The sequence below is a fragment of the Aegilops tauschii genome, chromosome 2 (assembly GCF_002575655.3).
Source record: "Aegilops tauschii subsp. strangulata cultivar AL8/78 chromosome 2, Aet v6.0, whole genome shotgun sequence".
Classification (NCBI taxonomy): Eukaryota; Viridiplantae; Streptophyta; class Magnoliopsida; order Poales; family Poaceae; genus Aegilops; species Aegilops tauschii.
Window position 1 is genome coordinate 101,200,651 of NC_053036.3, and position 26,812 is coordinate 101,227,462.

Sequence of the window (26,812 nt, forward strand, 5' to 3'; positions counted from 1 at the left end):
GGACGGAAGGGTTGTTTCATATGCCTCACGACAGCTTCGACCGCATGAGTTGAATTATGCCACGCATGATTTGGAGTTGGCAGCCGTAGTGCATGCGCTCAAGACCTAGAGACATTTTCTTATTGGAAACCGTTGTGATGTGTACACGGATCATAAGAGTTTGAAGTACATTTTCACACAGAAGGGGCTGAACCTCAGGCAAAGGAGATGGTTGGAGCTCATAAAGGATTATGATATGAAGTTGCACTATCATCCAGGCAAGGCCAATGTAGTAGCAGACGCTTTGAGCCGGAAGAGTTATCCCCATACCCTCATAAGCGGAGGATCGCCAAAGGAGTTAGCCGAGGATCTCAGGGAGCTTCGTTTGGAGATAGTCCCTAGAGGTTTTGTTGCAGCAATGGAGGTTCAGTCAACATTATTGGGAAAGATTCGAGAAGCTCAAAAGGATGACAAAGAAATTGCCGAGATAAAGGAGAGAATGAGCAAAGGAAAAGCCAAGGGTTTTCGTGAGGATGAGCACGACACCTTGTGGTTCGAGGACCGTGTATATGTTCCCAATAATGCAGAGATCAGGAAGCTGATACTTCAGGAAGCTCATGACTCGCCATACTCAATACACCGCAGAAACACCAAGATGTATTTGGATTTGAAGGAGCGTTTCTGGTGGACTGGAATGAAGAAAGATATTGCCGAGTATGTAGCCGTATTTGATGTATGTCAGAGAGTGAAGGCAGAACATCAGAAGCCAGCAGGATTACTACAGCCTATGCCGATACCCGAATGGAAGTGGGACAAGCTTGGCATGGATTTCATCACCGGATTGCCCAGGACCCGATCGGGATATGATTCTATTTGGGTAGTAGTGGATCGTTTGACTAAAGTAGCTCACTTTATCCCTGTGAAGACCACCTATACAAGTGCAAAGTTGGCCAAGATATATATGACCAGGATCGTATGTCTGCACGGAGTTTCGAGGACCATCGTATCAGATAGAGGAATGCAGTTTACCTCAAAGTTTTGGCACCAGCTGCACCATACTTTGGGTACCAGACTAGAGTTCAGTACAGCTTTTCACCCGCAGACCGATGGACAGACAGAGAGAGTCAATCAGATTCTGGAGGACATGTTGAGAGCTTGTGCACTAGATTATGGATCTAGTTGGGACGACAATTTACCCTACGCGGAGTTCTCATACAACAACAGTTATCAAGCCAGTTTGAAGATGGCCCCTTTCGAAGCTTTGTATGGAAGGAGGTGCAGAACACCGTTGATGTGGGATGAAGTTGGACACCGTCAGTTGTTTGGACCGGGTTTGATTAAAGAGTCAGAAGAGAAGGTTAAGCTGATTCGAGATAGACTGAAGGTAGCTCAGTCCAGGCAGAAGAGTTATGCAGACTCAAAATGCAAGGAGGTAGTCTATGGAATCGGAGACAGAGCATATCTCCGTGTGTCACCACTGCGAGGAGTTAAACGTTTTGGAGTTAAGGGAAAGTTAGCCCCGAGATTTGTAGGACCATACCGAGTTTTGGAACGTATGGGAGAGGTAGCCTACAAGTTGGAGTTACCCAAAGGACTGTCAGGAGTTCATGATGTGTTTCACGTTTCCCAGTTGAAGAAGTGCCATGCAGAGATGGCCATTATCCCTCTGAGAGATACAGTGCCCCTGGAAGCAATTCAGTTGGATAGTGATCTGACCTATGAGGAGAAACCAGTCAAGATTCTCGAGCTTTCCAGCCGAGTTACACACAGCAAGGTTATCAAATTTTGCAAAGTTCAGTGGAGCCACCATACCGAGGATGAAGCCACCTGGGAACGAGAAGATGATCTACGCAAGGACCACCCACACCTATTTTCTAGCCAACCCGAATCTCGAGGGCGAGATTCATCTTAAGGGGGGTAGGTTTGTAACATCCCAAATTTTCAATTTGGAATGTTATAAATAGGTCACTCATGCATATCATATATTTTTTTCATTTGCATTGCGATCCTCGAAATTCTAAGCAACTCAAGGACCCACTGAGAGAGTTGGGGATTTCACGATTTTCATATTTGAATTTTCTCAAATATCGAAACAAGGATCATTCTGGTTTTAATTTTTTTTCTCTTCGAAAATATTTCATATTAAAAATATATGAGAGGAGATAATATGACTTCTCCAAAATAAAAGAAATATTGAAGGAAAAATGTTAAAATCAAATAAATAATTTTATTTGGATTTTATTGCTATTTTATTTTTGAATTAGGAAGAATATGCGTTTTTGAAAATTGCATTAGAGGCCCAAATAAATGTTCACTTTGTCCGCAATATTATTAGAGGACCGTGACAATTTATTTCAGGATTTTTGGACTCCGTTTAGTATTTCTTTTATTAGTTTTTCCGCGTCAGGATTATTAAAAAAAGTCAACTGACCTAACGGACCGTATCCGAGCCGGACTCGTCCGAGCTCAGGCTTTAAAAGCCGCCACCCGAGGATCCCGAGGCCCAAGTCGGCGCCGCCAGCCCGCGCGCCCCCGAAACCCTAGCCGCTCGTGCCGCCTCGCGCCGCCGCCGTTATTACCGCCATCGCGCCGCCGCCGCTGCTGCCACCGCCGAGCCGCCTCCCGCCACTGCCACCGCCGCCTCTCGCCGTCGCCAGAGTCGCCGCCGCCGCGTCGAATCTCGCCGTTGACCCCGCCGCCGTTGACCGATCGGTTTTCTTCGGTTAACCCTGGGTTTTTTCAGAAAACCCTAGATCATTTTTTTATTTAGATCAGTTTTTGTTTGGTTTGTCTTTGGTTTAGTTAAATAGCAGACGGTTGTCCGTGCGTTCGTTTTAACGAACGCTGTTCGTCAGTTAGCCGCAGACAGCGAACGTTCGTTCGTTAGCCTGTTCGTCTCGTTTTATTTTTCCAGGGTTTTTCCGCGATTATTTTCGATCGCGATTTCTGCCCTCATCTTCATTTTAGTTTATCTTTTCGCTCGTTTATCCAAATCAGGTGAAATAAGCGTCTAGATCTTCGTCTCGAAGCCCTCTTTCTGTCTAACCAACTTGAACAAGATTTTGGTACAATAAAATTTGACTTTAGTCTAGTTTAGTAAACTGATATGGTTTCTTTCGTAGTTTGAGTTTCGTTGCTCCGTTTGATTTGATTCTTTTTGCAAACCGGAGTTCTTCAGTTGAACTTTCTGGTTATATCTTCTTATTTGAGTTTTACCCGTGCATCTTTGCTTGAGTGCTTATGTATGCTATTGTTTGTTTGCGATATAATTCCTGGAGTGTGAAGCGTGCTACTACGAGTCACTAGGTTTTGTGGATCGTCAGCAAGGCAAGTAACACATTGATCATACTCTTTTCATACCATGTTTTTATGCATTAGTGACAATCCTCAAACACTGCATGATTAGGATGTGATTAACTTGTGGGTATTGGGAAGTAGATGATGAGGTAGAACCTATTACCTGTTTTATTATCAAACCCTTGGGAGTTACTTCTACGTTATGCTCATGTTGCGATGCTATGCTCGTAGACGTGGATTGGGTTTCAGTGTATCCATGACCGATGTGAGATTGTTTATTTAATGCTTTAACTTAAGGTGGCAACTTTAATACACATCTGGGTGGATTGTTGGTTTAGGGCACCTGGGGTTATACCGGTGTTGTCCTAGGAGATCTTGGGGTTATACCGTGTGATCCTCCTATGGTCCGCCACCCAGGCTCAAAGGGATCATAAGATTATTCATGCTAGAAACTTCTGTGTGCAGCCACAAGCTATTATGGGCTCTAGCATAGTTGAGTATGTTGCATGACCTCTTCCAGTGGTAGGCTAGCAGATGTAGGGGATGTAGGTTGGTACTGTCTACCCAGGGTTAGAGTTAATGCTTCTGAAAGACTGTGTCTCCGTCATCCGTTTCTCAAACACCATGTAGTGCGACAAATCCAACAGAGGAGATCGAGTCTTGTGGGGAAAAGTGCGCAAACCTCTGCAGAGTGTACAAACTAATCATGCTTAGCCGTGTCCCCAGTTATGGACAACTTGAGTATCTGGTACTTGAATTATTGGTTTGATCTCATCACTCTAAATTAATTTGTTGGGTTGATAATGTACACTTTTAATTGGCATTGAGATGGGGGTACCATTCTCAATGTGTCAACCACCATGATAGTTAAATAAAATATATTCCTTTGTTGTAGGGAAAAATTGGCTTTTCGCAAAACATTATAACCATAGAGCCTCCACCAGCCATATTTGCATGTAGTGATAGCATTTATCTGTTCATTGCTCTACTGTGTTATATTGCCAGCATATTCCATGTGCTGACCCGTTTTCGGGCTGCAACATATCATGTTGCAGACTTTTCAGACGACGAGTAAGGTGCTATAGGTCGTTGTCGTTCACTCAGCTATGCCGTTGGAGTTGATGGACTCACTTTATCTTCCAAGCCTTCTGCTGTTATCTTATTTAGATGGCCTTAAGCCATATTTATTTTAGTAAGTTCTCTTTTGAGACATTCGATGTAATAAGTGTGTGATTGCTACTCTATTATAAATCCTTCGAGTACTGTGTGTGTCAGCATTACCGATCCAGGGATGACACTGAACACAGAGATTTGACCATCTGAGGTCGGATCGCTAAGAGAAAAATACAGGAGGCTGAAATCTCCACTATGCTTGCTAATTATACTTTCAAACATGGAGTACCTAAAAAAGTTGGAGATCCGGGTATACCAACTATACCTTACTCCATCAAAAAGAATTATGTGAAAACTACTTTGTGTGATTTAGGAGCTGGTGTTAGTGTTATGCCTTTCTCTTTATAAAAGACTTGACTTGAATAAACTCACACCTACTGAAATATCTTTGCAAATGGCTGACAAATCAACTGCCATACCTATCGGTATCTGTGAGGATGTGCCCCTTGTTGTTGCTAATGTTACTATTTTGACTGACTTTGTTATACTTGAGATGCCCGAGGATGACAACATGTCGATTATCCTTGGTAGACCCTTCTTGAATACTGCAGGGGCTGTTATTGATTGCAATAAAAGCAAGGTCACTTTTCATATTAATGGTAATGAGCATACGGTGCACTTTCCGAAGAAACAATTCCAAGTGAATTGTATTAATGTTATTGAAAAATCTCCGACAATCACTATTGGAAGTTTTCAAATACCTCTACCTACTGTCGAAAAGAAATATGAAACGCTTATTGTTGGGGAGATGCAAATCCCCATTGAGGTAACTTAGTGATTTACGAAAGTTCTTCAGTTTCATGCTAATCGGAAGCGGTTGTTAATAAGACCTGATCAACCTTATTAATGAATCATTTTTAGTGGTATGAAGTTGATGAATTTAGTAAGCACTACTTTCTGTCCCTACCTTTTTCTGTTTTTAATAGTTAAATAAAATAAAATGTCATGTTACGTCTGTTTTCTGAATTTTCCGTACAATAAAAAAATACCCAAAAAAAGTTCTCAGAATGCCCTGAAAATTTTATATGATTTTTTTCTAAATATTTCTGAATTTTTGGTGCAAATAATACCAGAGGGAGGTGCACTAGGTGGGCACAACCCACCTGGGCGCCCCAGCACCCCCTGGCACACCCTGTGGGGTTGTGGTCCCCACGTGCGCCCCCTCACTTACCTCTTCATCCCACATCATCACTTACCTCTATAAAAAATCTCCATTGCTCTCTCTCCTGTGTTCTTGCACTCAAACCCGCGGATTTCGATCTCTTTGCTCGAAGCTCCGTTCCGAAACTGTTTCCGGGGATTGTTGCTTGGTATGTGACTTCACCGTTTGTCCAATTAGTTTTTGTTTTAGTGGTTTATATTTTGAATAATTAGCTACTCTTGGTGCTATTGTAGATGAACTTGCATGTTGAATTCTTAGTGTTCTAAGTAGTTTGAATGCTTGCTATGGCCTCTATGTATCCCTATGAGTAGTTGCTATCAATTTAATAAAGTTTTGTTGACAAATTTTTTTCACTCAAAATTTTTTAGAAAATTGTACGCGGACATGAATATCTTTAGGAAGTTTAGCTCTAAGAAGAATGCCAATGGTGTTATTGGGGAGTCATCTGATAGTGATCTCCATCCTCGGAGGTTGGCGGAAGTACGGCCGTGTGAATGGCCGCACACCCCGTTCCTGGAAGAGGCTGGGATTCTTCAGGAGTTCACACAATATATTGCAAATATCGGCCTCACCGACTTCATCGCAGATGAGTGTGACCAACATCAAATCCTCACAAACATCTTTGTTCAGAGCTTTACTTTCTTGCCTAGAAATAATCCTCCTGAAGTAAGCTTTGATTTATATGTTGAAAATCATCAAATACCACTTACTGAATTTTGTGACATATGCATGATCCTGTCTGATGGGAGCTTAGCTGAGCCTAGGCCGGCTGAGTTTGAAGCCTTTTATCACACTTTGACAGTGGGAGATGAGAGAGGGGTGTCAGCTACTACTGCCGCTGGCTTGCATATTCCTGTTGTTCGTTACTTTGTTCTTTTCATTTCCAAATGCTTGCTTGCTAGGGAGAAGGTGGGTGCACTTAGTTCACCAGACCTTCTTGTTTTATGTCATGCTCTAGAAGGCGACAACACGCATAGCTTGGGAGCTATCATGGCTCGTCGCCTCCGTCTTAATAAATCCCAGGGTAAAATACATGGTGGGATTTTTGCTACTCGTTTGGCGGCTCACTTCAATGTTGAGATACGCCATCATGATTACCCTCTGACCAAGGTTTACCTAGACCATGCAGCCATGGAACACCATCATTTTCTTGCACATGATTATCCTAACATCTTCATTCCTTATAACCTGGTCATTAGCGTTAAAACTCGTGATGTTATTCCATTGCCTGCACCTGCTTTGTTTGATCCTGTTGCTAGGGGCGGATATAGGATTATGCCTGCGGACATCATGGCCTACCGGAATATGCTCAGGCTACTGCAGAGGCAGGGGAGGAGCCTCAGCAGTTGGATGAGTGGATGCCTGCTCCTCAGGATCCCTACTATCATCCAGGCTACTGATCAACTACCAAGCTAGGCCAAAAGCCTAAGCTTGGGGAAGTACATGTTCTCACTGACATTATATTCATGTTCACGCATATCATTCTATTTGTCGGTGTTCACACTCTTTCATTGTATCATCCATGCTTAGATTTATTTTCTTGCTTTCTTCTTGTGTGTTTGAAAAACTTTAGAAAAAACAAAAAAAATTAGTTGTAGTAATTTACTTTCCATGCATGCTTAGTAGTAGAACTAAAAATAAAATCCAAAAAGATTTCCTTGTTCTTCTTTTGCTTGATGGGAGCTTTCCCGTGTAAATAGTTTTTCTTGTTTTTGCTTTTCCCCTTTTATTTGCTTGTTCTAGAAAACCAAAAACTCCAAAAATATTTCAGTGTGTTTCTCTGAATTTCTTTTCTTTTTATTCGAGTCTTACCGAGGAGAAGACCACGATGAAAATGTTGAGTGGCTCTCATATGAATAACTGTTGAACTAATAAGAGCACATTTTACCTTGTCTTCTCCTGTTTAATAAAATGTTTTGCAGATTCCAGCTTAGTCCATGGCACTCTTGCACTATTATTATTTTCATATCATTCGGTCATGCAAGTGAAAGGCAATAATGACGATATTCGATGAGCTGGATGTGGCAAAGAGAAACTGGTATGAACTCGACTTGTTCTTGTTGTGTAAATATGTTTGACCTAGTGCCCATGCTTCAGCCCATTATGATTAAACATGTTTGCAATGACAATTAGAGATTATAGTTTCTCATGCCATTCATAAGTAGCTGGGAGTTGATAATGATTTATCTTGGATATCAACAAAGCGTTAAAATGATTGTGATATAGTATGATGATATGGTATCCTCCTCTGAATGTTCGAGTGGCTTGACTTGGCACATGTTCATGCATGTAGTTGATTCAAAACCAACATAGCCTCTATAATGTTTATGTTCATGGTGTTCATATTCTACTCATGCTAGTGTCCAATGTTACTTATGCATAATGCCTGGTTATGATCGTTGTTGCTCTCTAGCTAGCTTCCCAATCTTAATTACTAGCCTTCGCCTGTACTAAGTGGGAATTCTTCTTGTACATCAAAAACCTTGAACCCAAAGTTATTCCAGATGAGTCCACCATACCTACCTATATACGGTATTACCTTGTCGTCCTAAGTAAATTTGCATGTGCCATCTCTAAAAACTTCTAAAAAAATTATCCGTTTTGTGTGCCTGGATCATTCATGGAACGACAGGAGGTGGTCGATATCTTCCGTGCTAAGCGGGTTATTCTCAGGTCGAGTGTTTATTCACTCGCCATCGCACGAGAAAATGGGCGGTAATAGGGATTCCCAGTCCCGAACTCAAAAATGCAAATAATTAAACGAACTCCCCCAGGACTGATGTTGGTATGGACGGCACCCGTTGTTTCGTACAAGCCGTGGAGTGTGATTGATGGTGGAGGGGGAGTAAGCCTCTACTTTTATCGCTTGGGAACCGCCACTAGCGTGCTTAGCATGGAAGATGTTGATAACTGATGGTCGTGAAGTGAATAAGAAGGGTGCATGTCTCAAAATAATCATTTATCTCTGTTTTAAAAATTGAGCTCTGGCACCGCTGCGAAGGGACTTTCTATTTACTTTTATGTTGTGTCATCACCTTCTAGAAACAAGCGCCAGAAACTGAGTAGAGCATAGCTGTCATGATTTATGCATTATGTATAGCTAATGTTGGGTGCATCATGACTGGATCTTTTCTACCATGAATTACAATGTTTAGTCATTGCTTGAACTTTGGGGGTGCTTTGCATTTATGTTTTGCAGTCTCAGAAAGGGCTAGCGAGATACCACTATTGTCATATTATATCATGGTTGTTTTGACAACGTGTTGCTGTTTGAGATATCTTATTATTGCTCGCTAGCTGATTATGTCATTGATATGAATTATTATAATCTTTAAATGTTATTGTTGACATGGGTAGTTATAATGTTGGCTGAAAACCTGGGTGCTGTTTAAGCTTATTTATGCAAACAAGAGCAAAAGAGTTCGTAAAAGTTTTTCTTTCTCACTTTCAGTTTATCAACTAAATTGCTTGAGGACAAGCAAAGGTTTAAGCTTGGGGGAGTTGATACGTCTCCAACGTATCTACTTTTTCTCACGCTTTTCCTCTTGTTTTGGACTCTAATTTGCATGATTTGAATGAAACTAACCCCGGACTGACGCTGTTTTCATCAGAACTACCATGGTGTTGTTTTTGTGCAGAAATAAAAGTTCTCGGAATGGAACAAAACTTTGCGAGGATTTTTATATCAATAATAAGATTTTTTGGAGCCAAGACCTGCTGGAGAGGGGCACCTGGGTGGGCACAACCCACCAGGGCGCGCCCCCCTCTCCTGGCGCGCCCAGGTGGGTTGTACCCACCTGCTGGCCCCGCTGACGACCCCCCAGATACTCTAAATTCACATATTTCCAGAAAAAAATCAGGGAGAAAGAATTATCGCGATCCACGAGACGGAGCCGCCGCCAAGCCCTGTTCTTCCTCGGGAGGGCAGATCTGGAGTCCGTTTGGGGCTCCGGAGAGGGGGGTCTTCGTTCTTTGTCATCACCAACCCATCTCCATCACCAATTCCATGATGCTCCCCACCGGGAGTGAGTCATTCCATCGTAGGCTCGCTGGTCGGTGAGGATTTGGATGAGATTCATCATGTAATCGAGTTAGTTTTGTTAGGGCCTGATCCCTAGTATCCACTATGTTCTTAGATTGATGTTGCTATGACTTTGCTATGCTTAATGCTTGTCACTTTGGGCCCGGGTGCCATGAACACAGATCTGAACCATTTATGAATTCATCATTATATCCATGTTTTAGATCTGATCTTGCAAGTTATAGTCACCTACTACGTGTTATGATCCGGCAATCCCGGAGTGGCAACAACCGGGCCCACTCCCGGTGATGACCATAGTTTGAGGAGTTCATGTATTCACTATGTGTTAATGCTTTGTTCCGGTTCTCTATTAAAAGGAGGCCTTAATATCACTTAGTTTCCAATATGGACCCTGCTGCCACGGGAGGGTAGGACAAAAGATGACTTGCAAGTTCTTTTAATAAAGCACGTATGACTATTTACGGAATACATGCCTACATTATATCGATGAACTGGAGCTACTGCCGTATCGCCCTAGGTTATAACTGTCACATGATGAATATCATCCAACAAGTCACCGATCTAATGCCTACGAATTTATTTATATTGATCTTGCTGCGTTACTATTGCTATCATCACTGTTATTGCTACGATTTACTGTTGTCACTGTTACTGTTACTGTTGCTGCTATTACTACTATCAAAACTATCAAACTACTTTGCTACTGATCACTTTGTTGCAGATAATTAATCTCCAGGTGTGGTTGAATTGACAACTCAGCTGCTAATACCTTCAAATATTCTTTGGCTCCCCTTGTGTCGAATCTATAAATTTGGGTTGAATACTCTACCCTCGAAAACTGTTGTGATCCCCTATACTTGTGGGTTATCATGCTACCGCGGAGGCCTCGCCGCCCCTACTACTCCCACCGCTGGCCAGGCCATCCCTCCACTCACCCACACCCCGTGTTATTCTGCGGGGCAGCCTCACACCGCAGCCGAACCAGTGAACCCTCGTACTCCTCTCCGTGTGGGCATCCACTGCCGCGTCTTCCCCTTCCTAGGCCTCGCCGTCGTCCACCGCCTTGGTGCTCTCGGCACGGCATGGTCAATGTTGTCAATGAACGACTTCCATCGGAAGAGTACTGTACGTGGAGAGGGTGACAGCTGGCTCCATGGCCGCAGCAAGGAAGTGCATCCTTATTACGCGCAAAATAATGATTCCTCCACCTGACAGCAGGGACCCACCGAACGGGCCACCGTATTTCACGAAAAAAATGTTTCCCCCCTGACTGCTGGGACCCACCAGCTACATCTTCGCATGCAATGAAGTGCGTCCATATTACGGGCAAAAAATATGATTCGCCCCCTGACTACTGGGACCCACTAGCTGCATCTTCGCACGCAAGGAAGTGCCTGACAGTCGGGACCCACCTGGTCGAAGCGTACGTAGCGTTGTCTTTTTGGTCACGAACATGTACGTACGTACTGGTCGATCGGTCTGTCTGCAGGCTGCAGCGATGAACCGCGGCCGTGTAAGGAAGGGCACGTGTCGTAGTAGAGGTGCGCACGTGTCGTAGTAGAGGCGCGCACGTAGCATGTACACGTACGTACAGCAGCCAGGGTGCAAGAAAATAAATACGGCCACGTACGTACATACGGGTGGGGTCTCGAACGCCTACTCGCGCATACGTACGGCTAGGGCTCATGTACATGGCTGGGTCGGAATGGAGAAATTGCGTCGTCGTGTTCATGGGGAGGCAATGGAATGCATCGTGTTCATCAGGAGGCAACGGAATACGTCGTGTTCATCGGGAGCCAACCAGCTTGGATGAAACAGCCGATCGAAACGAGGCCTGGCGTACCGCGGAACGGAGGAAACGGGACCGGCCACCGTCAAAACGGGATCCTGTTCATCGGGAGGGGTCTGGCGTATCGCAAAATGGAGGAAACGGACTTTTCTTGGACCTCCTACGGTTGAAACGGGGTTCTGTTGATCGGGAGGGGTGTGGCGTACCGCAAAACAGAGAAAACAGACTTGTGTTGGAGCGCTACGGTCGAAACGGGGGTTCTGTTCATCGGGAGGGGTGTGGCGTACCATAAAACGGGACTCCACGGGATATTGTTCATCTCCACCGTCGACCTCCTCCAGCCTCCATGGGCTACTGTTCATCCACCGTCGACCTCCTCCAGCCTCCACCTGCGACTGTTCATCCACGGGCTCCTGTTCATCCAGCCTCCACCGCTCCTCCACCGGCTACTGTTCAACCAGCCGTCTCCACGGGGTCCTGTTCAACCACCCCTCAACGGGCTACTGTTCATCCAGCCCTCCACTGGCTACTGTTCAACCAGCCCTCCACGGGGTCATCCTGTTCATCCAGCCCTCCACGGCGTCCTGTTCATCCACCCCCCCCCCCAACCGGCTCGATCGATCGAGGTCTATTCATCCAACGGCAACACCACGTGGTCCTGTTCATTCAACCCCCCACCGGGAACTATTCATCCAAACCCCCCAACAACGCTCACTGTTCATCAAGGGAAGGAGGCAGCAGGGTTCGATAGGCTTCAGTTAGCAACAGTAGCGAAGGAATCGCTCGATCGGGTTCAGTTAACAGCCATCGATCGATCGCTCGGGTTCAGTAACGCATAGCCTGCACTGCAATCGCTCGGGTTCAGTAGGCGAACGCCTCGCTCGGGTTTAGTTAGAGCCCAACGCCTCGCACCCACACGCGTACGTGTACGAGAGAAACGCGCATCGCTCGGCCCCCGACCACCCACCGTAACCGGGAACTCCCCGATATTTTCCTCGCCCTCGCTTCTACCACAGTTTTTTCCGTCATGGACGGCCCAAAGAATGTCATGCAGCTGCGTCTCCGGCCCGCCCAGGACGAAAAGCCCATTTTCTGTCATGATTTTTTGTCATAGAAGTAGGAGCCCACCACATCTATGATGATACCAGGTTTTGTCACAATTATCGTCATAGAAGTGTCATAAGCATGACAGAAAAAGATTCGTTCGGCACAAAATGTCACGGATGTGTCTTTTCTTTGTAGTGTCATTGTTCATTTACAAAAAGTATAACACATACATATTTGTACTCATATATGTTGATGATATCATTGTTACAAGTTCATCAGATGAGGCCATCACAGGACTTTTGAAGGATCTTAGTGCAGAGTTTGCTCTCAAGGATCTTGGAGACTTGCACTGTTTCCTAGGGATTCAGGTGAAGAAGCATAAGGATGGACTTCATCTCTCTCAGGAAAAATATGCAACAGATCTGGTAAAAAGGCTGGTCTGCAAGGTTGTAAACCCTCACCCACTCCTTTGTCAAGTTCAGAAAAATTGTCTCTTACACAGGGACAGCTTTTAAGTCAAGATGATAGCACAAGTACAGAAGTCTAGTAGGTGCACTTCAATATTTGACACTTACCAGGCTTGATATCTTATTTGCTGTTAACAAAGTTTGTCAGTTTCTTCATGCACCCACTACAGTTCATTGGAATGCTACCAAACGTATTGTTAGATATGTCAAGAACAGTCTTAATGTTCGCCTAAATTCCAGTAAGTCATCATCTACACTTGTGAGTGACTTCTCAGACTCTGATTGGGCTAGTTGCCTGGAAGATAGGCAGTCTACTGGTGGCTTTGCAGTGTTCTTTGGTCCTAATTTGATATCATGGTGTGCAAGAAAACAAGCTACTGTCTCCAGGTCAAGTACAGAGGCAGAATATAAGGCGTTAGCAAATGCCACAGCTGAGATTATATGGATACAATCCATCTTAAGGGAACTTGGTGTCAAAAGTACTCAAGCTCCATGTTTATGGTGTGATAACCTGGGTGCTACCTACTTTTCTTTTAATCCGGTTTTCCATGCCATAACAAAGCATATTGAAATAGATTTTCATTTTGTGAGAGAAAGAGTTGCCAAGAAGCAACTAGAGATTCGGTTTGTGCACTCCAGAGATCAAGTTGCAGATGGATTCACAAAACCTTTGCCCACAAGGAGTTTTGAAGATTTCAGGCGTAATCACAACTTGATGAAGTTTTGATTAAGGGAGGGTGTCAAACACATAATGTTGTAGCCGTGTGTCACCTGAGCCGCACCAGGAGTCCAGCCGCACGAGGGTTCTACATAGAGGGATAGGCTAGGTAGTTTACTTAAAAATCTATCTATTGTAACTATCTCTATCCCTTCTTCTCCAAGGATGTAATCTCTTGTAATATCTCAACTGTATGCGCTTCAGGGATCGGGGGCCCTGCCTATAACACGTAGCACGTCCCCTCGTATCGAGGTTAAGACGTTTTCGCAAGTCGCACACATGTATCGTCTAGCACTACCGACGGTCTCTACTGGAAAGATGGCTAGCACATTTTTTACTTATCTGTAACTGTTTTATAAAATTCCCGCATAGATATAAACAAATATAGGCACTTGTGGCATCGACTTGTCATCTGAATGTGAGGACGCCTCAGTTTTCCCGTGATTTGAAGTTCCTTGTGAACCATCTCTGAAACTTGACCTTCCTTTGAAACTTGACCTTCCTTTCCTAGTCCAAAGCTTTCCTTCACCTGTCATGATTTCCACTAAATAAATAAAAAAACTTCTCTGATGGAAAGCACCATCATATTGGATTACTGATATTCACTTAACACTAGCTCTTCCGTAGCAGCAAACATTTTATTCTTTAACATTGGAGCGACCTGCAAGAGAACAGACCAAAATTCTGAACATGAAAAAGAGAAAGAAATGGGAACATGTTTGGCAAGATCTAATGATGATCTTTGAAGACAATTGTGTCTGACTTACCTTTTTGGATGTTGCCTCATCTTCAGTCATAACATCTTCAACACTCTTGGAAATTGTCTCGGCTATTTTCTTAGTTCTGCATAGTGCATTTTTTAATATGTTCATAGAAGCCTCGAAAATATATGGAACTTGTTATATACAAAGGTCTCAACGAAGTGCTATATGTATATGACTCAAAATGAAAGAAGTGGTCTTTTTATCAACTTATACCTTACTTTGAGACCTTCCTTTACCACACCAAGTTTCTCACTGAACTCCATGGATTTTTCTGGATTTCCATAACTTACAACTGCACACAGTTGATACCAAGTTGGCATTTAACAATCTCCTTTTGATGAAGATTGCAGTATTGTACATCCCAAATGGACTAGGATTGGTACCTTCTAGTGAAACCAATAAAAAAACTTTGATTAAATTATTATACTGTCCTTTTCTAAAAAAATAGGGATAATTAATTTGGTGCCCTTAGTTGTGTCCCACTCGGCAGGTTTATCTCTAGTTTCCGAAAACACTTGTTCCTGCCCAAACCACTTTGGTCCTCTTATGCTTTTGCCCTTTGACCGTTTGACCATCACTTTGAAAACTTCACAAAAAAATGCATACTAACTCGGAAAAATTCAAATAAGATATCAAAATGTTCAGAAAAGCATCACCTACATGTGCACGTCATTTGCATTCATGAAAAAAGTGTTGGCCAGTCCCCATCTCAGCCTTAGCTCATATGATCTTAGCATGAACAGTAAAATCTAAAAAATATCTAAAAATTCTAAAAAAAATTGGTGGCAAACTTTGACCAATGTTTTGAGTGCTTGCCAAGTTTCATAAGGGAATGGCATTCGTGGAAGTCATGGCAAAAAAATCAATGCTCCAAAATTTCATTTTTTTACCACAACTTCCACGAATGTCATTCCCTTATGAAACTTGGCAAGCACTCAAAACATTGGTCAAAGTTTGCCACCAATTTTTTTTAGAATTTTTTTAGATTTTACTATTCATGCTAAGATCATATGAGCTAAAACTAAGATGGGGACTAGCCAACACTTTTTTCATGAATGCAAATGACATGCACATATAGGTGATGCTTTTCTGAACATTTTGATATCTTATTTGAATTTTTCTAAGTTAGTATGAATTTTTTATGAAGTTTTCAAAGTGATGGTCAAACAGTCAAAGGGCAAAAGCATAAGAGGAGCAAAGTGGTTTGGGCAAGAACAAGTGTTTTCGGAAACTAGGGGTAAACCTACCGAGTGTGACCCAACTAGGGGCATAAAATCAATTATCCCAAAAATATATATACTATCATCTAGAAACTATAACACTTGGCTTGCAGACAACTTGGTTGTCTGTCCATAGGGCCACAGCTGCCACGAGCCCGGGTAGAGCACCAAGTCAGAAGTGAAATAATTAGGATTGAAACTCTATCTAAAGAAGATATGCTCAAGAATGACACTTTAAGCCAATTCTTTAGATTCTCCAAGTTACAGTGATATGATTACATGGGAGGATTAAGTTTTACAGACTTACAGAAGACAGCTGGATGTTGAAGATTACAACAAACTGCATGTATATGTATCGCAGAATCAACTTTGTTTTTTTTATTGAGACTAACTAATAACTAGAGATGCAGTTATTTTCCGCTTTGACTAAGTTCGAGTGAATTTTACCAAACTAACTTTGGACTTGCTACAAAATATGAATCTACCTTGAGACTCAAGCTTAACTTGCAACCAACATTGTTTAGTTATGAATGCTATGTTTGTTTGTCTTAAAATTGTGTACGATAAAGTCTGTATACCTTATTCCATCATGTCCTCTACTCGTATAAATTCAAATTGATATGTCGATTATTTCTTTTAGGAAACGGTAATGCTATTGTTACATACTTAAGTCCTGCTAAATTTGGAAGCCACTATGATTTCATTTTAATTGTTGCATTTGATTTCTTCTATTATAAATTATAAGTATAACTAGAGGTATGTTCTATATCAGAGCATCCTCACATCACAGGGCAGCTCGTAGAGACCAGAGGCTGGAAATTTTGGGGAAATTATACTTCGTGATTTACACCGTAGCCATGTTACTCATCTAGAACTTGGATGTTGGTCTACTTTCTGTGAAGGGATGAACAAATTGTGTGGTTCCCGTTATCTATTAGTGGTCAATAATGTCGATCAATTTACGAAGATACTGGTCTAATTTATAGTTAACTGCCTCTCCCCCAATCAGAACTAGAGCCCCATTTTATAACCATGCCGAGCTACATAGCCAACAGTGAAGTGAAGCATATAATGAAGTCGGCATCTAATTTTGCGTGGAAGATACAACAGAATACAGTTAACTGGATACATAAGGATACTCCTAATTCCGCACTTGGTAATCAACTCCGAAAACATTGGGTGGCCATATAATACATAAGCATTTTACGGACGTCGTAGCCTCTGGCTAATCCAGAAATCCAGGGCAGTGAGCACCTTCATGCAAAACGGCCGACCCATAGGTGGACAAAATACTACTCCCTACACAGCCTCGTTGCTAGTCCTGGAAGGAGAGTGTTGCCACACTGCAGTCAAGTGCCACTAGAAACAAGGAGTTGTCAGCCCGTAATCCTGCGAAAATTACCAGCAAGCTCAACTGCTACCTACCCATCCAACAAGGCGTACCGATTATGCATCGGCGATAGAGCATTCCCCTCGGAAGGATTGGACAGCGACTGGATCGAAGAAGACGGCAACTATCCATTTGCGAGGGACAAATCGAATTTTCTAGGGCCTCTCTTAATTAAAGTACGAGCTGACAAGTGCCTTTTATGTAACAGTGTGAACATAGAAAAATAACAATATAGTGAAACAAATGACATGTCTATGACAAAATGAGTACTATATAGTAACAATCATATAAGTACAACAACACAAATCATGCACATCATTAAACAGATAAAGAAGACAACGGCGCATGGTATTTGCGTTTTTATTAGTTAAAACAGTAGGTGAATTACATAATTCATAATTTTATTGAAACTGCAGAAGTGTATACAAAAGAACAGAAAATTGCATATATGTGTGTAATATACCCATAGGTGCAAGGGCAAAGGGCATGATCTTCGATTCGGCGAGATCATGCATGCATGATATTATATTCTTATGTTCTTTTCAGGGACACGCAGATGAGAAGGTACTTTCCTTCTCCCCTCTCAAGGTGTTGTGTGGCATAGTTTGCACATTTCTTGAATAACCTGTTCAGCAAGGATTCACCAAAATGTTTTGCAAGTAGGGGTCCAAACACCGCCCTCAAGCTCTTAGCGATGTTAATCCCGCTCTGTTCGCTATTTTGTACCTCACCCCCTTCTGAATCATCATGAGGATCCCAGTTGGACTCAAACAATTTGATGTGGCTGATGTTGAACAACCCGTTTTGAGCGACTACCTCCTTTACTTCATTGACCGATGGCGCGTAAATGGGAAGGTTGAAGGAGTCGAGCTTTTCCTTCTCCAGCAGACCCTGTTTGATACATTAACAAATGGTTTACAGTCTTACATTCTTTTTAAAATTCAGTCCAATATTTGCGGTAAATTAAGTTAAGGCTTACGCACTTCTTTAACAAGAGATCGCAGAGATTGCGCAAGTAAGCCCCAAGTATGGTTCACATATCCGTTGTTGTATATGTCCTCATATTTTCTCCCAAGAAACGTTAGCATCATTTGCCCGCCAAGCACTAGCTCTTCGTGCCGCAACTTGAGGAACAATAACATGTCTTTCTGAAATTGTAGTCGGTACAGTTCCGCAACACCTGCTGGCGTAGTCTTATCAACGCAAATGTTTCCCCCGTTTAAGTACTCCCTCCTTCTAATCCAGCAGGTACCTGGATTAAAACATTGATAATTAAGGACCATGTAGAAGACATACCTGAATTTAAATGTTCTTTACCCAATTGTGGTACCCGAGAGAGCCAATGGAGGCAGTATGATGAGTGAAAGAGGTGACAACTCTGGCGAGGGAAAAGCCTAGTGTAGCAGGTGCCTGGTAACCCAGCAATATAGAAAGGTGGTAGCAGTGTATTTTGTTCCGCTATTATCGACTCTTTGAACCGTTCGAGTGAACGGAAGACATAGTTGAAGTCATTTCCTGGTAAATCATTGAGAAAGAACTGGAGCTCCACAGGGTTGCACCTTGATTTTTCGTCACTATCACGGCCTACCACTTTGATCACCTTGGAGACCAAGAAGAGTGTGTTCTGACCAGATGAGCACCCTAAATCAACAGCAGTCATTGCTGGCTGGTGGAGATCCATGCACACTTCTCCGACGGCCTTCTCAAGCACCGCCTCAGTCTCAAGCAAAGCTTTTTGCTAGCATAAATCAACACATGAAAGGGAAATCCTGATTAAAATTACAATGCAATCTACTCAGAGCGAATTTTATAGCTGCAACGGAGAGTTTAAATGATACTTTTATGAAAGATGTACTCTATATCTTTTCAAAAAACAATATGAAAGAAGTACGTGTTCTTCATGTCTAGATAACAACCTGAAGCCTTGAGTTGTTCACGTAGCTAGTCTCTCCTTCGCCTTTGGCCATGTGCAAGTCACGTTGAATGTTCATAGCTACGATCGAATAGACCTTGTGTTGCCTAATTCTGATGTAGCAGTAGCACTTGTCGCCCTTGTGCAGAACTATTTATAGGGAAATGATTGCCCAAGAAGTGTGACTTGTTCCTCTCGATCGAAGGGCCCTTTTTTTTCCAAAAAGGGTGAATTTTATTAGCTTAAAATGAAGCATCAAGAGAATACAAATATGATAAGCACAAATCCGGCCTCTGCATAATTAAAATGCACACAGCCAACACCAGCACACATAAAAAACACGCCTGCAAATAGCAAAGTCATATAAGACCAAAGCTATGCATGAGCGAGAAAAATAAAGAAAAAAAATTCAAAGTGATCAGATCTGTGATCGGCAAACTACATGAAGGACCATATCCGCATCAATCATCTCAAGACACCATATGGACGACGAGGTTCTTTAACAGCAACACCTTCAGTAACGGAGCGACGCTCAATCGCCGCCGTTACCGGATCCAGCCAGTCAAGGCTAGAATCTAGGTTTTCACCCTGAAATAACAGTCCGAACATATCCGAGCAATGTCTTCAATAAGGTGACGACGTATAACCATCGCCATTGCTAGACTTCAGATCTGGGCTTTCACCTCGGAGCTCGATACCGGGTACTCAAAGAAGCACCACCATCGACATCACAAATGTATTGTCACCACCACTTTTCCACGATACCAGCAGCTACATGCGATGCGCCGCTGCAGAACTATTCCTCTGCGTCAAGCCGTCATCCATAGTTTGCATCTCATCGGCGAAGTCAACTATCGGATATAGAGAGATGAACTCCCCTAAGATCTTTCGATGTCCACCGCCGCCGTGGAGCCATAGTAGGTCACTGCACCATCACAATCTGCAGCCACTGCCACTAGGCCGACCAAGATCCGGATCACCATCAGCGTCTGAGGTACCGCCCGGCAACGGCAAGCCGCCATTAGCCCGGCCCAAGCGCTGCTACGCGCGCATCCGCTGGAACAAGTCCTTGCGCTGCAGCAGCACCCCAACCAGCGGCCACCCATGCACGCATCCACGCCCCCACCATCGTCGCAACGAGAACCAGCCGTCAGGGACCGCCACCCATGTCCAGCCAGCCGCCGAGCCCCGCCGCCGACCGCCAGGACCTCGTGTCCCAGCGCGTGCTGACGCGCCGCCTGCCTCGGTGCCCACCAGATCCAGGTTGCCGCCGCGAGAGGAAACCCCGCCGCCGCCGTCAAGATGGGCCAAACTGTTAGGTGCCACACAAAATGAGTGGCCCTCTATCCACCCTCATGAGAAGACACCTAGGATTAGGGGACTTTTGGCAACCTAGGAGAAAGAGAAATTCTAAGCAAGCCAATATACTAGCAAGACTGGTCATTGAGAAGGAGAAATAACAATAATATCGAACGAATACCAAATTCACATGATTACTTATGACAAGACTTCTCTCATGTCCTCAAGAGCAAACGTAACTACTCACAAATCATATTCATGCATGTTCAAGATCAAAGGGGTATTTAATATCATTAAGGATCTGAACATATAATCTTGCACCAAATAAACCAACTAGCATCAACTACAAGATGTAATCAACACTACTAGCAACCCACAGGTACCAATCTGAGGTTTTGAGATAAAGATTAAATACAAGAGATGAACTAGGGTTTGAGATGAGATGGTGATGGTGCAGAGGTTGATGAAGATTGGTCATCCCACGATGAGAGGATTGTTGGTGATGTTGATGGCTTTGATTTCCTCCTCTCAGAGGGAAGTATCCCTGGCGGAATCGCTCCGCCAGAGAGCAAAAGTGCTCCTACTCAGGTTCCGCCTCGAGACGGCGGTGCTTCGTCCCGAAAGTCCTCTCTTGATTTTTTTTTCTAGGGCAAATGGCATCATATAGGAGAAGATGGGCCTCGGGGATGGCCAGGGGCCCCACGAGCCACCTAGGCGCGCCCGGGGGTGGGCGAGCCCAGGTGCCTCGTGGGCACCTGGTGGGCCCCCTCTGGTATTTCTTTTCTCCAGTATTTTTTATATATCCCAACATAATTATCCGTGAAATTTCACCTCATTTGGAGTTGTGCGGAATAGGTATCTCTGATGTAGCTTTTTCAGGTCTAGAATTACAGCTGTCGGCAATCTCCCTCTTCATGTAAATCTTGCAAATTAAGAGAGAAAAGCCATTAGAATTGCACCACAAAGTATTATATTGATGAAAAACATTATAAATAATAGTAGGGAAACATGATGCAAAATGGACGTATCACGTCCGGGCGCGTCCGCCACGTCAGCCCGGCCCACCCCGACCCAACAAATATCCCCACATCCGGAAAACCCTAGACACCGGTCAACCCGAACTCCACTTCACTCCCGTCTCCATCCACTCCACTTTCGATCCCATCCCCTCCGATCCGAAGGCCGGCGACGGAACCAGCGGCGGATTCGGTTTAGAATCCAACGGGTCGAACATCGACGTGGAGGAGGTTGCCCTCCGCATCACATTGCAGAGGTCACTGCTCGAGCAAGGAGGCCCCGGCAACGGCGGATCTTCTTCGTCCGCGCCTGTCGCCCGTTGACGCAGCGCCGGCGACATCGCTGACCCTTCCCGCCCATCGCGCAGCACCGGCAACTCTGCTGTGCTCCGCTCTGGCAGTTCCCCTTCGCTTGGCCTGGTACGCCGCCCGCCTCCACCATCCCCTGGTCCGGGAGTGGTACCCGGCCATCGCTGGGTCCTCATGCCCACGCCGGGGCCGACACGCACGCGGCCGCCCGAGTCTGAGGCACGTGCAGCCCGGCGCGAGCGGCAGCGGGCGAGGGAGAGGGGGGAAACGATGTCGGCCCGCCGTTCACCCTTGAGCACACCGATGGATCCCGAGGCCGCGCTCCTCACGTCGGTCCTCCCGCTCTCTGACGACGACAGACACAGATGCGCGGCGCCTCCGCCGGAAGAATGCCACGGCGCTCCGACTCGCCATCGAGATGTCGGAGCGCGAGGCAACCAAGGCGGCCCGCCATGCGAAGGAGCAGGACCGCCTGCTCCGCAGGCTGTCGGGCATGAGTTGCAGCTCTGACTCAGATCTGACGGACGACTCCACCAGCTCTGACAATGACGCGCCTCCGCACGCCGACGCCTACACGGAGGAGGGGCACAGCCACGCCGATGACCGGAAGGGGAAGGGGTCCGCAAGGAAATGGTGATTTCCTCTGCCCTTCCCCGTTATGTTTATATTTTAACTATGTTTTAAGTTCGTAGTATGGATTTGCAGTTGAACTCCGACGAGCTATGCTTCTTTTGTCCGGCGATGGAGAGTTGATCCGATGAACTGCGTGTTGTTGATTGTGTTTACATAGCGTTGCATGGTTTGTATGGTTTTAAGAGCTCGAATATGAGGGACACAGGTGTGAAAGCCACCAAGTGAGACGCACCCGAACAGTGCCCAGCTGCCTGCGAACGCGTCTGCGGGCGTTTGAGGGTCTGGATTTACAACCTGTCGGCTATAGATACTCTAATGGCACATTTTTATGTGGTGACGATGTATTCAGAAGAGATAAGACCCGCTACCTCTACCTAACGAGCCGGGGAGTGCAAATCAAATTATAGCGTATTCGACCTCTCCTGGCCCTAGATCAATTATCCATTTCGTGTCGAGGCCCTGCCGACGGTGCTAATCAAATAAACAGGTGCGAATCTCATCACCGATACGAGTAGATAGCATTGATGCGGCGGAGCTCGTGCGTTAATAGATGCCAAACTTCACGTCAAATCTCGGATCTGTCCGACTGCACACTGAGGATGATTGATTATCAGGCATGTATCTCTACTACTATAGTACACCAATTTTCAAATTTGGATTGGCCACCCAGAGTGATGCTGGAGCATTTGTTAGCCGTTGATTTCTTCAACAGGATGAATCACTGCCATTTATCAATCTTGAACCGAACTTATCCAACGGCCATGGTTCCTGGGATTCGCTCCCCACGGCTGCGCGCCAAAATGAGGTCGGGGATCTTTCTAGAGTTCAGTTGCCATCTGACCAACCTGACACAAAGTAACTTTCATGTGAGGAGCTCCTAGCCTACGAAGTTCATGCTCGGAACTTTCTAGAGTTAAACACATGCCAGTTCACGTGAGGAGCTTCTAGCCTACAAAATCCATGCTCGAGAATTTGCACGTGAGGAGCTAGCTTTATGTTGCGAACAAGTGTAGTACTCCCGTGTAGAATAGAAGCTCTAAACAAGAGTGCGCGTAGAGCCTAGCAGCCTATATTACTGCGGTAGCAATTATCCCCACGCATGCATGAGTACTGTTGAATGCACGCATGGAAGTATTTTTTATTTTTCCCAAATGAATTAGTACACTGCAGAAAACTTGTATGCATGGCAATATTGCTGTTCGTTGAGAGAAATATTTGAACAACCAGTAGAAAATTAAGATTTATATTTTAATTTATTTTCTTAATGGGACGTTAAGTTATTTAAAGCTTTGTGCGGTCAACAGCACACAAAAGAAATAGATTTTGTGAGAAAACGCCGATGGTTTGGAAAAGTGAAATTATAACATCAAACTAATTTTATTTATAATTCAAATTCGAATATGAAAAATTAAAATATTTCACAAACACGGCAATAACATTTCTTTTGGAATAAAATTATATATTACTTCCTCCGTTCCTAAATATAAGTCTTTGGAGAGATTTCACTATAGACCACATACGGAGCAAAATAAGTGAATCTAACTCTAAAATGCATCTATATACATCCGTATGTGGTCCATAATGGAATCTATACAAAGACTTATATTTAGGAACAGGGGGTATTTCTATGCATGCTTCATATACTAGAAATTCGTTGTGCCACCATGATTTTATACAAATTGTAAGAAACAATTCACGAGTTCTCAACACGATAATTTTATTATAACATAACATATTTACTTTTAAGAAATGATTTAGTATTGTGATCACACATAATAATCTAACGTGCAACGTACAAATTACTAGTAAACAAGGTCCTTGCTAAGGACCGGTGCTGGAGATGGATCCATGACCTGTCTGCGATGGTTCTGTTGTGTGTCTTGTCCAAAAATGCATCTGACAAAATAGAGTAATAGTATTGTGCCTTGTTGACTTTTGTTCTCGCTCCTCAGCCACACACACGAGCCGTCCCCATTTGTTTCTTTCCAATTCCTGAAGCTTCGCGCGCGCTCTCTCTCCTTCTCTGTTCTTCCAAGACCAAGCCAGCAAGACGACGAAAATCTCCAAGAACCCTTAGACATCTTTAATGCCAACCTGTAAAAAACCTCCCACATTCGTTTACGGGCAAGGGACCAGTCCGCTGGACCAGAAGGCAGCCATCCAACGCTAGCGTATATATTTCAAACTATTTTTTTAACAAACCGGTTGAAATTCATGCAAACATGATGTTTTCATACAAACACGGCGGATTTAAGTACATTTCGAACATTTAGAACAAAAAAAAAAACCCGCCCCTAAATCTATCATACGGCGGTGGCGCCCGGCGTCCAAGCCCGTGTCGTCCTTCTTCCGCCGAATCCATGAGCACCGGCGATAAGACCAATGAAGTGAAGGTGCGGTCTCCGGTGAGGACGAGTAGAACACGGGAGATGGACCAGCCCACATGGGACACCAGGCCCCGCCGCCTCCAGTGGCCTACTCATCCTCGGAGGAGTTCGCGCCTTGTCCGTCGCCGGTGGACGTGAGGTCCACGAGGGAAATGGTGTTGCCTTGGCTGTCGTCGTCCCACCGGGCCGGCTGACGGTTTGTCAGCGACGCGTAGGAGGCGCAGCTGGCTATGTTCTCCTCGGCGATTGCCTGCACCTGCGCCTCTGTGGCTGCCGCTTCCTGGCGAGCGACGGCTTGAGCGCGGACGGCATCGTAGATGGCACGCTGCTCCGCGCCAAAATTTGGGTTCATCGCGGCCATCGCCGCCACGGCCTCCTCGCTCGCGTGCTCGCCGTAGATCTAGCCCTCCGCCAGCCGGTGCTACTCTAGGAGGAACATGTTGTACCGTTGTTCCACCTGCGCCTGCTGGAACGCCGACAAAGACGTCGGCGCAGGCTGCATCTTCGCCATGGCGATGTTGAACTGCGCCTGCGCCTACTCCATGGTGAAACCGGCGTGCACAGGAGGCGTGGGAGCCGGGGCGAAGTCGTCGGAGCCCGTCTCCATCATGGTGTCGTCCTCGTCGTAGAAGACCTCGGGCGAACTGGCCGGCAAGCCGGCCTCGATCCGCCTAGCACGACGGCTATGCTAGGTGGTGCCAAGGGCGGCCGCCGAGTGCTTCATGTCCGGCGACAGACTGTCCCACAATGATTTCCCGCTAGCGGTCATGGCAGATGCAATGCAAGGGAGGAGGATGTGGAGGGGTTGGTGTTGTGGTGTGGAGTTAGCCGAGTGTGGCCGCCTTTATATAGCGAATTCCGGTGAGGCCAGGCGTCCGGGTGCGTCAATGCGCGGCGCCGGAGTGGGTTTCTCGGCCGGTGAGCCTACTTAATGGTGGCAGACGGACGGACAGCGGCATTGAATGGGCGCGGTAGATATCCGTCCCATCCCGTCCAGTCACGCGTCTCCGGCATTGAACAGGCGCGGACACTAGAGACGCGTCTCGGGTGGCGCCCTCGGCCGACGCGCCGCTTCAATGGCGGAGGCAGTGAGAGGTTGCGTCCGCCCTGAACCATCTTCAATACTGAGCGGCGGGCTCTACAGCGGCATGAATGTGAGCAGCTAGCGCTGGGCGGGAGCGCGCCCGAAGGGGGTAGGGGTTTTTGGTGGGCCAGGGCGGACAGAAAACGGGCTTGGGATCGATCCAGACTCCCGCAAACCTCCCCCATTTTTTTCTCCAATTTGCGGAAGAAATCGCGTCCGGACCGCTCCGCGGACCGGTACAGATCGGCGTTGGATGGCTTCTACGGTTCGGACAGTCCGATCCGAACGGTTGCCGAAGGTTTACGGGTCCACCTTAGAGATGCCCTTAATTCTCTCTTGTATTATTGATTGACATGTCATACAATATTTTCGCTCTTGTGTTATATTTGCTTTGACCATTACATCAAGTACTAATTGATTTTATTTGCAGGTTAATTCGACTTGTTCTTACTTTATCTGTCTCAACCACAACAACAGAACATGCATTTTCGGCAATGAAACTTGTTAAAACAAGACTCCGGAAATAAAATGGAAGAGATTGCTTGTTGATTGCTTGTTTCTAAGAGATTGCTTGTTGATTTTCCACGAGAAAAAGATTGCAGTAGGATTCTATGCAATTATTGATGAATTCAATACAAGTGGCCCAGGCAACCAATACTCATCTATCTGTTATTTAGTTGAGATCAATGTTTTTTGTCAAATGTCTCATAGATGAATGTAAAATTGCGAATAACTTGTGTACTGTTTGATCTAGCCATTGTGTACCAATGGGTATGAGTATGTGTAAAGTTTCATACACGTGGATACAATTATAAGTAGAGTTTTGTATCCATTAACTACATAGATATGGGTAGAGTGAATTGCAAAAAACATCGACATTGAAGGCTAGGGTTGCAGGAACCACACTTCTACGGGTTTATGCCAAAAACCACTAATTTGGGCTTAACTTTTTACAAAAAACACCAGTTGCCCAGTTTGCTCGTTTTAAGCTCAATTATGACAGGTGGGACCCGCTGGACAGGGTGACGTGGCAAATAAAAAAGGCAATTACATCCTGATAAAATTTTGTTTTGCGTAATGATCCCTGCAAAAACGCAACGGGGTCGCCGGACGAAACCGCGGCG

General features: G+C 44.9%; 1 protein-coding gene across 1 annotated transcript; it reads right to left on the reverse strand.

Moving 5' to 3' along the window:
* Positions 1 to 17,579: 17,579 nt before the first annotated feature.
* LOC141041962 (anthranilate O-methyltransferase 2-like) lies at positions 17,580 to 19,329 on the reverse strand. The gene is made up of 2 exons (XM_073509540.1): positions 18,379 to 19,329; positions 17,580 to 17,939 (listed from the first exon to the last, which is right to left on the reverse strand). Exons 1-2 carry the CDS (start codon positions 18,727 to 18,729, stop codon positions 17,580 to 17,582), a joined length of 711 nt encoding a protein of 236 aa, XP_073365641.1. The 5' UTR covers positions 18,730 to 19,329.
* Positions 19,330 to 26,812: the final 7,483 nt, after the last annotated feature.